The sequence below is a fragment of the Podarcis tiliguerta genome (assembly GCF_965153285.1).
Source record: "Podarcis tiliguerta genome assembly, chromosome: 2".
In the NCBI taxonomy this organism is placed as follows: Eukaryota; Metazoa; Chordata; class Lepidosauria; order Squamata; family Lacertidae; genus Podarcis; species Podarcis tiliguerta.
In genome coordinates, this window is record NC_139535.1 from 6041093 (window position 1) to 6055123 (window position 14031).

A 14031-nucleotide genomic window follows, 5' to 3' on the forward strand; every position below is an offset into this window, starting at 1 on the left:
GCAGCTGAGGTCAAAGCGGGAGGGGTGTCTATTCAAGGCGATTTGTCTACCTCTCCCACAGGTTGCGCAGCGACTGCAGAGGCATAAGATAAGCCTTCCTGATTGGTATCTAATTTATATAAACTATATATAGGTTTGTATGTATATGTATAATGATAGATAGATAGATAGATAGACAGATAGATAGATAGATACACACACAATATTTTGTATATATACAAATACATACAATTTTTTAAATATAAATTCCATATATACAAATATATACAATTTTAAAATATAAATTCCACTCATTTTACAAGCTTTCCAACCATGAAACTCCCCCAACATTTCCTTGCTGGTTGCATGCGCAATGTGGCTTCATATATAGCCATTATCCAGCCTTCTTTTTTCGGCCGGAGGGAGAGATTATTCCAAAGCAGAAGCGGGGAAGGGTTAAAAATATGGAACCTTCGAATCCCTCCTGCTTCGCCTCCCGTTGTTGTTGTTGTTGTTTAGTCGTTTAGTTGTGTCCGACTCTTCGTGACCCCATGGACCAGAGCACGCCAGGCACTCCTGCCTTCCACTGCCTCCCACAGTGTGGTCAAACTCATGCTGGTAGCTTCGAGAACACTGTCCAACCATCTCGTCCTCTGTCGTCCCCTTCTCCTTGTGCCCTCCATCTTTCCCAACATCAGGGTCTTTTCCAGTGAGTCTTCTCTTCTCATGAGGTGGCCAAAGTATTGGAGCCTCAGCTTCAGGATCTGTCCTTCCAGTGAGCACTCAGGGCTGATTTCCTTCAGAATGGATGCGTTTGATCTTCTTGCAGTCCATGGGACTCTCAAGAGTCTCCTCCAGCACCAGAATTCAAAAGCATCAATTCTTCGGCGATCAGCCTTCTTTATGGTCCAGCTCTCGCTTCCATACATCACTACTGGGAAAACCATAGCTTTAACTATACGGACCTTTGTTGGCAACTATACAGACCTTTGTCTGCTTTTTAAAATGCTGTCTAGGTTTGTCATCGCCTTTCTCCCAAGAAGCAGGCGTCTTTTAATTTTGTGGCTGCTGTCACCATCTGCAGTGATCGTGGATCCCAAGAAAGTAGACTTTAGGAAATGTAAATTGAATATTCAGCCACTTATTATTGAGGGAAAGGGCGTGGAACAGGTTTTGGTGTTTCAATTTCCTCCCACTCCTGCCTATTTCCACTCCCGCGTGCCCCGCACATGGACGACCCTTAGCCGCTGCCGTTGGGAACCCGGAAGTGTCTAGGCCCACCCAGCGACTCTTCCCCCCTCCCCCTCCCCAATTACCCCCCAAATCCTCCCGAATTGTTGCTGGGGAGGCGCTGAGGGTGAGTCTGAGGAGGGTGAGGCAGCAGCTCAGGCCTCCAGGGGGGCGAGGAAGGGGTGAAAGGGACCCCCCTCTTAACCCACCCCCAGCCCCCTTCTCACCAGCACAGCTGGGGGAAATCCCTCCCATCACCTTGCAAGCAATTTCCCCCCTCCTCTTGTTTTTTTTAGAAACCACGTCTTATTTTCTCCCATAGTCTCTGGGCAACCCAGTCAGATGGACAGGGTGCAAATAATAAGATTATTATTATTAATCCATCCGTCAATTAATTGATTCCGCAGGAGTAGGTGTGCTCAGCTCCTCCTCCTGCTGGATGCTTTGTGGTTCCCCCATATATTGCATGGCGTAGGGCAGACCCTCCCTATGCATTGAAACACCCATGAAATGATGCACCTTTTCGAAGGGCCCGACTCCTCTGCAAGGATCCCTGGGGGAACTGTAGTTTTCCAAGCAGGAACCCTGCAAGGTCTGCTGGACTGTGAGCTTCGTGGGTGACGAGGAATGTATTTTATTTTATTTTTTACCTTTCCACATTGTGGTGGAACTAAAGTGGGGGGAAAGGTGGGAAAGGATAAAGATCTTCCAGCCCTACTTGTCTCTCTCACACCCCACAACCCGTCCCCACAGGTCGTGGAAGAAGCTCAGTGACCCTTTCCAGGCAGCCTCCTCTTGGTGAAAAGAGAAGAAATGGCTGCTCTGCAGCCAGCTCAGGTAGGTGAGGTATTCTATTTATGATTTATGCTGTGTTTGTGATGTTCTATTATGTTACTTTTATCTTTAGTTTGTACAATGCTTTTGGGAATGAAAAGTTTGGGTTTTGTTATGGGGTCTATCTTTGCTTTTTCAACATCCAAAGCGCCCTTTAAGTAGGCCATAAGCTTTGGCTCTTGTACAATATTTCCAAAATTTATTTACCTGCACTGTGGGTGAAGCAGGCAGATTGACACCCATTTCCTTAGGATTATTTGTGAGGAGTGAAGAGTGGCTGGGGAAACTCAGCCAGATGGGCAGGGCATAATAATAATTATTACTATTATTACTATTATTATTATTTATTAATTTTCAGGGTCTGGTGTCCTTTGAGGAGGTGGCCATACATTTCACGAAGGAGGAGTGGGAACTCCTGGACACATGGCAGAAGGCTCTGTACAAGGAAATCATGCTGGAAAATTATAGGAATGTGACCTCCCTGGGTAGGACCTCTCTGCCCTTTGGTTCGTAAGAAACGGAAGAGATGAGATTTCTCACTTTTCATTGCTGGACTCACAATTTATTTTGGAGAATAGCACACCTGCCGTAACTGGTCATCGTTGCATGGGTTTTCAAGCAAGGCAAAAAGTTATATTAAAAATAGCATTAAAGATATAAATACAAACAGGTACAGTCGTGCCTCGGAAGTCGAACAGAATCCATTCTGGAAGTCTGTCCTAATTCCAAAATGTTCGAAAACCAAAGTGCGGCTTCTGATTGGCTCCTGCAGCCAATTGGAAGCCGTGGAAGCCCCGTCGGATGTTCAGCTTCCAAAAGAATGTTTGAAAACCAGAACACTCACTTCCGGTTTTCGATTGTTCGGGAGCCGGAACGTTTGACTCCCAAGGCGTTCAGGAGCCGAGGTGCGACTGTATAGTGTTGGAGTCTCAACAGCAGGGATCATTTGGTATGGCCATTCCGGGTTAATGATGTTGTTGTTAAAGTTTACTAGCAAGAGAGGGATGCAACTAGGCAGGATGGTATGATATTTGCTGAGACAGCATGTGCTCTGAAGTTATATGTTGATTCTGCAGGGGTTTCCAGTCATTTATAATCATAGAGTTGGAAACGACCCTGAAGATCATCTAGCTGAACCCTCTGGTCCATCGTCCCTAAAGAAAGCTCAACAACTCAACTCTGGTCTCTCCCCCTTAAAAAAGCCCCACAACCCTAAAAAGATGACAATGAGCATTACCTCTCTTGCCCTGGCCTAGCCACTGTGATCCACTCGATGGTCACCTCCAGACTTGACTACTGTAATTCGCTCTACGTGGGGCTGCCCTTGAGACTGACCCAAAAACTCCGGCGGGTGCAGAATGCTGCGGCGAGACTCCTTACGGGGTCCTCGCCGGGGGATCACATTCGCCCAGTGCTTTACCAACTGCACTGGCTCCCGGTGGAGTACAGGGTCAGGTTCAAGGTGCTGGTTTTAACCTTTAAAGCCCTATACGGCCTAGGACCATCGTACCTACGGGACCGCCTCTCCTGGTATGTCCCACAGAGGAACTTACGGTCTTCAAACAAAAACATCATGGAGGTCGCAGGCCATAGGGAGGTTAGGCTGGCCTCAACCAGAGCCAGGGCTTTTTCGGCCGTGGCCCCGATCTGGTGTAACGCTCTGTCACAAGAGACTAGGGCCCTGCGGGACCTGACATCTTTCCACAGGGCTTGCAAGATGGAGCTATTTCACCAGGCCTTTGGCCAAGGCACAGTCTGACCTCCTCTCTCCTTCTGTAATCCTCATAGAACTCTAGCCCAATGGTTGCCATTAATTTGATTTTGAATTGATTTTAGAATGAATTGATTTTAGAATGCATTTCAATTAATTGATTGTAATTTTATGTAAACTGTGTTACTTTTATTGTTAGCTACTCTGAGCCCGGCTTCAGCTGGAGAGGGCGGGATATAAATAAAATTTTATTATAAATGACAATGGGTAGATCACTGCTAGTTTTATTATACCGGGAGTAGATCGCAGTCTCCTGAGAGTTGGACGTGTCTGATCTAGGCTTTTAGAGTTCTCTTCATAGCCATACTGCCCTATGGCAAGTCAGACCATTGGTCTATCTACCTCGGTGTTCAGCCGGGGATTAAACTTGGGAGCTTCTGCTCGTGAGGCCAATGCTCCCACACTGAGCAATGGTCCTTCCCCAAAAATCTGGGCAATAGGCATGTGGGCACCCAAGTACGGGGGGCGGAGACCTCCTCCTCTTGCCAAGAACAGGGTGTGGGAGACGGAAACGGGGATGTTTCAGAAGGAAATTTGTTTGTAATTAGGCCTGCTTTTCCTTTCTCCCAAGAAGGAGGAGACCCTCTCATGCCCAGGCCGGACCTCATCCGCTGGCTCGAAGAGCTGGTTATACCGTCCTGCATGGAAGGATACTCAGCAGCAGGTAATTGCGAATGTGCTCCGCCTTGCCTGGGAATTGGAGGTTTTCTGCAGTGGTGTCTGGTGCCCGTTGAGACTGGCAGGGCAGCATGGAGGGGGACCCAGCAGTGAGCAAAGTGAGAGCCAATGATGGGCAGAGCCACTCCCTTGCTGTTTGTAAGGGAGAAGGCAGGCAGGCTGAGGTTTGTGGGGCAGTGACCACAAACCTCTTGCCCAGAGGCGCTTCTGTAGACCTTGTACTCTTGGCGTAGGAGAACAAGTCTTCTTGTGAACTGGTACACCAGGGAGTAGAAGAAAATGAGCAGCTCGCACAGTGACAGGGAGGAAGGAGGACAGGAGAAGTGAAGAATTAATAATAATAATAATAATAATAATAATTAATTTTATTATTTATACCCCACCCTCCCCGGCCAACACCGGGCTCAGAGCGGCTAACACTGAATATAAATACAGTAAAAACATTAAAAACAAAACAAAACCCAAAAAACAAGAGAACAGATGATTAAAATGTAAGTTAGAATACAGTTTAAAATGCACCCTCGTTTTAATGGTAGCCTATAGATCAAAGCCATAAGGGGAGAAAACGTCAAATATTCACCGGGGCTAACTATCCATGCTGGTCCTACAGGGGCCAGCAAAAAGAGCTGAGGGAAAAATTATCTACAAATCCCATATAATGGGTTCCATCAAAAAAATAAATGATAGGGGGGGGGTTAGACTGAGTCCAGGCCAGGCGGAACAGCTCCGTCTTGCAGGCCCTGCAGAAATATGCAAATCCCGCAGGGCCCTGATCTCCTGCACTAGGGTGTTCCACCAGGCCAGGGCCAGAGCTGAAAAGGCCCTGGCCTTGACTGAGGCCAATCTAACCTCCTTGGGGCTCGGGACTTCCAAAGTGTTGTTATTTATGGACCTTAAGGTCTTCCGCAGGGCATACCAGGAGAGGCGGTCCCGTAGGTACGAGGGTCCTGTGGCCCTCCAGTCGTAGCTGGCCAAATGATAAAGGATTATGTTAGCTGGGAATTTAGCAACATCTGGAGGGACATAGTTCCTCACACCTGAGTTAAGGTCCTCTGTAGGCAGGTGATTTTTGAACTGGTTCCCTGATAATAGTGTGTTTGTTTTTTGTAGACTTCTGCCACCCTTACTCTCTTCCTTTCCGGAGGTTTGGTTGGTTCTTGCAGAAAATGACAGAATTTTTGGTTCCAGTGGGTGACATAGTCATCAATTCCCAACAGTTCCTGCTAACCAATATTCCGCCCTTGAATAGCTAACTTAAAGCAACACCTTAGTAAATATCAGCCCGGTTTATTTAATGTATGGCAGGTTCTGCCTACCCACTGAATATGTGCATGGATGATGTCTTTGCTATCTTCTCCACAGCTGTGAATTTGGTTGGTTCCTTCTCCTTAGAGACTCAGTTCCTCACATGCTTCCTTTCTTTTTGATTCCAGGAAGTAAAGATCCAGAGATTAAAAGTGAAGTAGATTCCTACTGCCCCTTGCGTCCCCTGAACATCTGGTTTGGAGAGTTGGGTGAAGCCCTGGAACCGATTTGTGAGGTGAAGAGAGAGGAGGAACCTTCCATTGTGCAGGCGGAAAACCTTCCGCCAACAGAACAGCTTTGTTCGATGCAGCCCAAAGTGTCAGCAAAAAGAGCCAAGCATCCCAAGCTGGAAGTAAGTTATAAGTTGACCGAAAAGTGTCATTTGCAACAAAAACTTTATTGTATGGATAATACGCATAGGGGAGAAGCCGTATAACATATTATAGGAAGAGCTTTTGTGAAAAAATGGGCTCTTGTTGTTCAAGAAAGCATCCAGAGAGAAGAGAAACTAGTTTAATGTTTGGACTGGGAATGTTATAGCGCAAATATTATTGCACTTTGAAGAGAAGAAGCTGTTTGAAGAGACGGGTGGAGACTTTAAGCTTCATTCACCAGCAGGGGAAAAGAAGACATAAATATCTGGAGTATAGAAACAGTTTCAATGAGAAGGTAAAGGTAAAGGGACTCCTGACCATTAGGTCCAGTCGTGACCGACTCTGGGGTTGCGGCGCTCATCTGGCTTTACTGGCCGAGGGAGCCAGCTTCCGGGTCATGTGGCCAGCATGACTAAGCCGCTTCTGGCGAACCAGAGCAGCGCACGGAAATGCCGTTTACCTTCCTGCCGGAGTGGTACCTATTTATCTACTTGCACTTTTATGTGCTTTAGAACTGCTGGTTGGCAGGAGCAGGGACCGAGCAACGGGAGCTCACTCCGTCGCGGGGATTCGAACCGCCGACCTTCTGATCGGCAAGTCCTAGGCTCTGTGGTTTAACCCACAGCGCCACCCGCGTCCCAATAATAAGAACAAAGTTCACGCCCAAAAATGGTCTTGGGGTATGAACTCACTTGGCTATTTAGTATCAGCCTGCATTGGGAGGGTGTGGGGGAAGAGGTGCTGCCATTAAGAATTCCTTCATCCCAGCCAGAAGACCTAAATTAAGTGCTGTGAAGGTGATAAGGACAAAATCTTGGGGTGCGGTACTTAAACCATTTCCCAACCTCACTAGGGTCTAGCTCTGCGGGTTCAGAATTGCTCAGGTTCGAGCAAGAGAACACAACCAGGCAGATTGAAGCAAAACAGTAGCTGGTTAGGAAGCCTGGTCTATTTATTGTTGCAACATGGTTTCCACGAAAAACAAAGAAAAAGCCCAGAACAAAGGGTTGCATGAGTTCTTTAAAGTTCCTGCAATTTCCCATAATACATTTCTCATAGTCACCCAATTCAATATAGTAAAATAATTTATCTTGCCATTCATTTTTGTTGCTATTGTTTCCTTTTTCCAATTTTTGGCAATTGGGTATTCTCGCAGCTATGGCTGTTGTCGAGTCCTTACAGCGTAGCGCACAAGCTCAGGAGGCCAACGCTTCCGATATGTTGAAAGGCATCGGGGCCCCTGGCCAGGGCAGTGTCAGAGACTGGGCAGAGAAAGAATGGTGGAGATGCCTCCCCAGTCTGATCCTTCTACTGAAGAAGGAGGCAGTTCAGAATTACAACAGGGCTTTGAGGGAGGTCACTGCTCAGAGACAGATGAGGGGGAAAGCTGGGAAATAATGGGAGAGGAGGAGGAAGAGGAAGAAGCAGCACTAGGGGAGCGACAGCTGACGGACTCAGTGTCTTTAGAAAGCATTCCAGACCTCCCCTCTCCCAGAACATGGCGGGCCTTGAAAGTAGGAGAGCAAAGAGCTCAAAGGCAGGGGGCTCATACAGTGTTAGGATTCCTGCTCTGTGCTTGCAGTCATGGGCTTGCTGTCTATCACATGACAGTGTATGTTTTCACTCCGCATAGTGGGAAGTGATGGAGACAGGATGTTTTGTGCTACTGTGTTCCGTGATGTAGGACTACAGTGGTACCTCGGGTTACATACGCTTCAGGTTACATACTTTTTAGGTTACAGACTCCGCTAACCCAGAAATAGTACCTCGGGTTAAGAACTTTGCTTCAGGATGAGAACAGAAATCGTGCTCCGGCGGCGCGGCGGCAGCAGGAGGCCCTATTAGCTAAAGTGGTGCTTCAGGTTAAGAACAGTTTCAGGTTAAGAACGGACCTCCGGAACGAATTAAGTACTTAACCCGAGGTACCACTGTAGTTTAGCCAAAATGCTGTGCTACTGAGTTTGTTATGCAAACTGCTAACACTCTGCTGTTCCTAAGTGTGCTGACGCCTCTTGGAATCAGTCGCTGTGATGTTTGGGCTGGAGAAAGCTTTTGAAGCTCCCGAATGACAGACCAGGAGGGAGAGAACATGCCATTTGGGAATGTGTCTCTATCGGGGTCCTACACACGAGTAGGACGATCCTGACAATCAGCACCCGTAGTGATGATGCATGAAGGGAAGAGGGGTGGGTGGAGACTTACTCGGAGCAGCACTGTTATTCCCAGAGGCCACATTCCCAAGCCTCTCTCTGTGAATATTGAATAAAAACAGACGGCAAGGACTTTTCCTTGTCGTGTCCGTTCCTGGCAACCTCCCATTCAGGTTGGTTCCTCTGCTGCCTGTGGTTGGATTCATGGATTTCATTTCACTTCCATGTATGTAAACAACTGACATATTGCTTAATTGCAGCTCACTCTCTCCTGATTGGTTTCTGGGTCCGTCCGTTACAACAAGCTTTTGAGCACTGGACTTAAGTGCTGGGGCTTCATGGGACAAAATGCCCATTGCCAGGTCTGAATCCAAACTGCATCTGCAGACAAAGCTGGGCTTGCTGTCAGTGTCCATTATCGACGTCGGCACACCTTCAAACGGGTTTGCTATCAGCGCCAAACGACTGGTCAGGGCTGACAGTGAGCTGCCTTCTTTTTAAGGTTTCGTCTAAGATTTGCAGAGTGTCAAAATAAAAATAATAAAAATAAATTAAAAATTGCCCTGTAGCACCTTATAGACCAACTAAGCTTTTGTGTGCACGCACACTTCTTCAGATACCATGCACACGAAAGCTTATACCAGAACAAACTTGGTTGGCCTATAACAGTGGTGTCCAAACGTTTTTCAAAGAGGGCCAGATTTGATGAAGCGAAGGGCCGTGGGGGCCAACCAAAGCTGTTGAGCTTTTTTTAGGATTTTACCCCAGGAAAGAAACAGCCACAGGGGCCAGATTAAACTGGCCGGCCGAATTAGGCCCCTAAAACCGATTTTGGACATACCTGGTCTATAAGGTGCTACTGGACAATTTTTAAAAAAACTTTAAAAAAAAAATTTTTTTGACTGCGTCAGACTCAACATGGCTACCCACCTGAATTTGCAGAGTGTGATCAGCTTGAGAAAGGATAGTCTCGTACGATAATTCATTCTTTCCTCTCTGAACTGTTTTTCAGACCTGTAGCAGAAGATCTTCCTGCGACTGTGTGAAGGTGAACAGCGTGGAAGCGCTGCTGCAGAATCCCTTTCCTCAGCGCAGTTTGGCTGAGCAACGCTGCATCAAAGAGCTCGGTCCCGACTGCCCTGACCTGTGCATTGTGCAAACCGTGCTGGAGAAAGGCAAGCCGGTCACTCGGAGGTTTAGCAGGACCTGGTACGAGCGGAAGGAGTGGCTTTGCGGAAGCACCTCGAAAAACGCATTCCTGTGCTTTCCCTGCTTGCTGTTTGGTGGCAGCGCCACCTGGGCACGGACTGGAGTGGCAGACATGAAACAGATCTCCTTAAAGACAAAGGTTCATGAGGAATCTGCAAAGCACAGGGAGAACTGCCTGAAGCTGGCTGAGTTGGGCAGAGTCAATGGTGCCCAGCCAACGGACACTGGCTGTGATACTCACACCAGGAAGCATAGCCAGGAAGTGGAGAACAGGTATGTACCTTCAAAAATTGTTGTTTAGTCGTTTAGTCGTGTCCGACTCTTCGTGACCCCCTGGACCAGAGCACGCCAGGCACTCCTGTCTTCCCCTGCCTACCGCAGTTTAGTCAAACTCATGCTGGTAGCTTTGAGAACACTGTCCCACCATCTCGTCCTCTGTCGTCCCCTTCTCCTTGTGCCCTCCATCTTTCCCAACATCAGGGTCTTTTCCAGGGAGTCTTCTCCACTCATGAGGTGGCCAAATTATTGGAGCCTCAGCTTCAGGATCTGTCCTTCCAGTGAGCACTCAGGGCTGATTTCCTTCAGAATGAAGAGGTTTGATCTTCTTGCAGTCCATGGGACTCTCAAGAGTCTCCTCCAGCACCAGAATTCAAAAACATCAATTCTTCGGCGATCAGCCTTCTTTATGGTCCAGCTCTCACTTCCATACATCACTACTGGGAAAACCATAGCTTTAACTATAAGAACCTTTGTTGGCAAGGTGATGTCTCTGCTTTTTAAAAATATTTTTCCCCCAAAAAATAATCTATTGCATAAATACTGTACACTCTTGAGATGCTTGTTGGCCTTCAAGTTGCTTCATAGTAAAAAAAACACAACCAACTACCCACCTAGCTCTGGCGTTCAAGAGTCTTCTCTTTCCCTCCAAGTGTGTCTCACCCTCTTGTTACTATCCTCCAGTCCCACTCCTTTTCAATAATACTGCCAGTCAGTACAATATGGAATTCTGGGCATCCCATATCCTCCAACGTTTCTCCGATGAAAATAGGGACGTCCAATTCCGTAATGATATTTTTACTATTTATACCCCACACACCTTACTGGGTTGCTCCAGACACTCTGGGCAGCTTCCAATATACAATCATACCTTGGAAGCTGGACAGAATCCGTTCAACTTCCAAAACATTCGGAAACCAAGACGCGGCTTCTGATTGGTTGCAGGAACTCGAAAGCCTCACCAGACGTTTGGGTTCCAAAAGAACGTTCGCAAATTGGAACACTCACTTCCGGGTTTGCAGCGTCTGGGAGCCAAAGGTACGACTGTATAATAAAAGATTAAACATTGTTTAAAAAAACTTCCCTATACAGGGTTGCCTTCAGATGGCTCGGGGGTCGGATAACTCCACACCCTCCAACATTTCTCCAATGAAAATGGAGACCCCCTAAGGAAAAGTGGGACATTCCAGGATAAAATCAGAAACTGGGACAGCTTCTCTAAAAAAGGGACATCCTGGGAAAATAGGGACAATTGGAGGGTCTGCTATTCACCACCTCTTTCATATATCTTGGCAAGCAAATTGTAAATAGGCATTAGTCAAAATAGTGGAAGCTTTGTGTAGCCTGAATTATAGACAGCCCAGAGAGAGATGGCAGTCCCTTCTATAGGGATTTTTAAGTTCATTGGGCAGCGGGAATAGTAATAATAAAAATAAAAACCGCACCTTTACAACTAAAATACAAAATGCAGCACAAGTGCAAGCAGCTAAAGGCGTACAAATAAACAAATAAATGTAACAGTGTGAGGGTGACTTCTACTATAAATGTAGGCTTGCAGTCGCTAAAACAGAGAAGGCCCAGCCAGCCAATTAAATCCACTAAATAAAATGCAGCCAGTGGCATATTGCAGTGCAGCAAAACTCAGGCATTTGAAAGTCAACATACCTCAGGCAAAACTTTAAAAAGTAACAAAATACTAAAGAAAAAAATAAAATAATCCATGGAGCTTTCTCTGGCGAGGCAGTGGTCTTACAAACTAGAAGCATGTTCAGCAGTCCCACTCCCTACCCTAGAACTCTTTTCAACTCTCCTCTCGCCCCCTTGATTTCTCACACATTTGTTATGTGATAACAAATTAATATATTAACATTAATATATAGACACCAATGTATTTACATTAATATATTGACATCAATATATCAGTATTCATATATTGACATTGGTATTAATATGTTGTCCTGAAATCTGCAAAGATGCAGCTGAAGCATGCTATCATCGAGTACATTTTCGTAAATTAAGCGCATCGGCTTTAGAGTTTTATTGTCGTTCAAAATGTTCCCCCTCTATTTGTCTGCAGCCCGCCTCAGTCCCGTTCTCTGGAATGTCCTGAATACCACCATTTGGTAGACAAGAGAAAAACAAAGAGTCCTTTCTGGGTGCATTTTGGATTGCCTGCCGACGAGAGCGGCTGCACGGTGTCCGACGGGGTCGCGATTTGCAAAATATGTTCGCACTCGGTGTCCGCAAAAGGCGGAAACACCTCCAACCTCGGCAAACACCTCCAGCTCAAACACCCTCAGGAATTTAGGGAGCTGCCTTCTTCCTCCAGAGACGTTTCCGTCTCTTCGCGTAAAAATGCCGCGGAGCCGGCGGCATCAGCGAGTGCTGCAGTAACTGTTGCGGAAAGTCCTAGAGAAGAGCAAAACACCGCGTCGGATTCTGAGCCGCTCAATCCGGAGAGCTCGAGCTCTTGTACTCAGGCGATCACAGAGTATCTGGCTACGTGCCTGGAGCCTTACAACACAGTGGACCACCCCAAATTTATCCAGATGGTGAACAGTCTAAAACCGAAATATCCGTTGCCCGGTAGAAATTACTTCGCTACCGCAGGAGTTCCACAGCTGTACAAGGACACGGTGGAGAAAATGAAGAGAGAAATACACCCCGTAACTACGACTGAACTGGCCGTCACAACTGATTGCTGGACGTCCGTAGCCGGTGCTCCGTTTGTGGCAGTGACGGTCCATTTCATTTCGGACGAGTGGAAGTTGACCGACGCTTGCTTGGCCTGTAGACATTTTTGGAAGGAGCCCAGCGCAGCCGTTCTTTGCGAAATGCTCAGAGACGCCTTGTCTGAGTGGGGCATCGACATGAAGAATGTATTTTGCAGCACGACGGATAACGGCGCCAATATCCTCAGAGCGGTCTGGCACCTGGGCTTGGAGCACATCTCTTGCTTCGCTCACAATATAAACGACGGGGTGAACCGAGCTCTGAACCTGACGCAGCTGCGAAGGGCGGTCAGGAGGCTGAAAAAGCTACAAAACAGTATTTGCCGTAGCTGGAAAATGAGGCGAGACCTCACCAAAGCTCAGGAGATGCTTGAGATGGACAAGGTGGATTTGCCAAGCACTTGTCCCATAAGGTGGTGCAGTCTGCTCGAGCTGTGCCGAAGGTTTCTCGAAAACCAGCTCCCGCTGTGCAAGGTACTTAAGGACTATCCGTCTAAAAGGCATTTGATGTTGGAAGGGGAGGACCTCTCGGCCGTCCAAGACTTTGTGTCTGCAGCTACCGTGTTAGAGGACCTCACCACGACTCTAAGCGGAAGCAGTTACGTCACGGCCTCGTCTGTTCTGCCTCTTTACAGGCAAATTAAGAAAAGTCTCCAGCCCGAGGAGGGAGACAGTGTACTGCTGAAGGACATTAAGCGTGAAATTTTGGGGGCGCTGTCGGAAAAGTACGACAGCGCCCCCACCGCAACCACTTTAGGCCTGGCCTCGTTGTGCGACCCCAGGTTTCGCCTGCGTTTCTTGGAAGCTCCTGAGGCTGTCAGGCAGGAGGCCGTAAAGATGATGTCGGACTTGCAAGGGAGTCTGCGTGCTGCTTCGACGGAGCCCAGTACTGGCCCTGCTCCACCCAGAAAAAGGACGTTGGCAAAAATCTTTGGTTTAGAGGCAGAAGAGGCGTTGGCGGATGATGCATCGAAAGCAGAAAAAGAGCTCAAGGAGTATATGGCTATGCCGCGAGTGAGCTTCGATGAATGCCCTCTGACCTGGTGGAAGGCAAATGAGGCTTCCTTTCCGATGTTGAAGGTGCTTGCAAAGAGGTTTTTGGCTATCCCAGGAACAAGTGTGCCATCCGAAAGCATGTTCAGCACGGCTGGCGATGCTCTTCAAAGACAAAGGGTGTCTCTTTTGCCAGAGAACGCCGAAATGCAAATTTTCCTTGCAAAAAATATAAATTTCATTCAGTAATATTTTTTTGCTCCATAAAATCTTGTCCATTCTTTCTGGTTTATAAAAGAAATGCAAATTTCCCTTGCAAAAATATATATATATTTGTTTAATTTTTTTTTTGTCCATTCTTTCTGGTTTGGCCTGGTTTATAAAAGAAATAAAATAAATGAAAATAAATACAAATGAAAATAAAATAAAATATATATGCAAATAAAAATATAAATTTTGTCTGACCATCTTTTGTTCTGTAAAAAAATATCCATTCCATT

At 46.8% G+C, this 14031-nt stretch overlaps 1 protein-coding gene across 5 annotated transcripts; it reads left to right on the forward strand.

The window, feature by feature from the left end:
- Positions 1-112: 112 nt before the first annotated feature.
- On the forward strand, positions 113-13961 carry LOC310670140 (E3 SUMO-protein ligase ZBED1-like). Of its 5 annotated transcripts, none has more exons than XM_083424884.1 (7): positions 113-133; positions 1963-2046; positions 2402-2528; positions 4386-4478; positions 5926-6149; positions 9334-9803; positions 11884-13961. In XM_083424884.1, exons 2-7 carry the CDS (start codon positions 2023-2025, stop codon positions 13778-13780), a joined length of 2835 nt encoding a protein of 944 aa, XP_083281010.1. In that variant the 5' UTR covers positions 113-133; positions 1963-2022; the 3' UTR covers positions 13781-13961. The 5 variants fall into 5 exon arrangements, with proteins under 5 accessions (XP_083281010.1, XP_083281011.1, XP_083281009.1 ...); XM_083424885.1 differs by lacking the exon at positions 113-133 and adding an exon at positions 1237-1336 and having other exon boundaries at positions 4389-4478; XM_083424883.1 differs by lacking the exon at positions 113-133 and adding an exon at positions 1272-1336.
- Positions 13962-14031: the final 70 nt, after the last annotated feature.

Excerpts from the sequence above, each read along its gene's own strand:
- LOC310670140 (XM_083424882.1), top strand. The coding sequence starts at position 1,720 with ATGATGCACCTTTTCGAAGGGCCCGACTCCTCTGCAAGGATCCCTGGG. Across the intron at positions 2,047-4,385 it reads CTGCTCTGCAGCCAGCTCAG|AAGGAGGAGACCCTCTCATG; the intron begins GTAGGTGAGGTA and ends CTTTCTCCCAAG. Across the intron at positions 9,804-11,883 it reads AGCCAGGAAGTGGAGAACAG|CCCGCCTCAGTCCCGTTCTC; the intron begins GTATGTACCTTC and ends ATTTGTCTGCAG.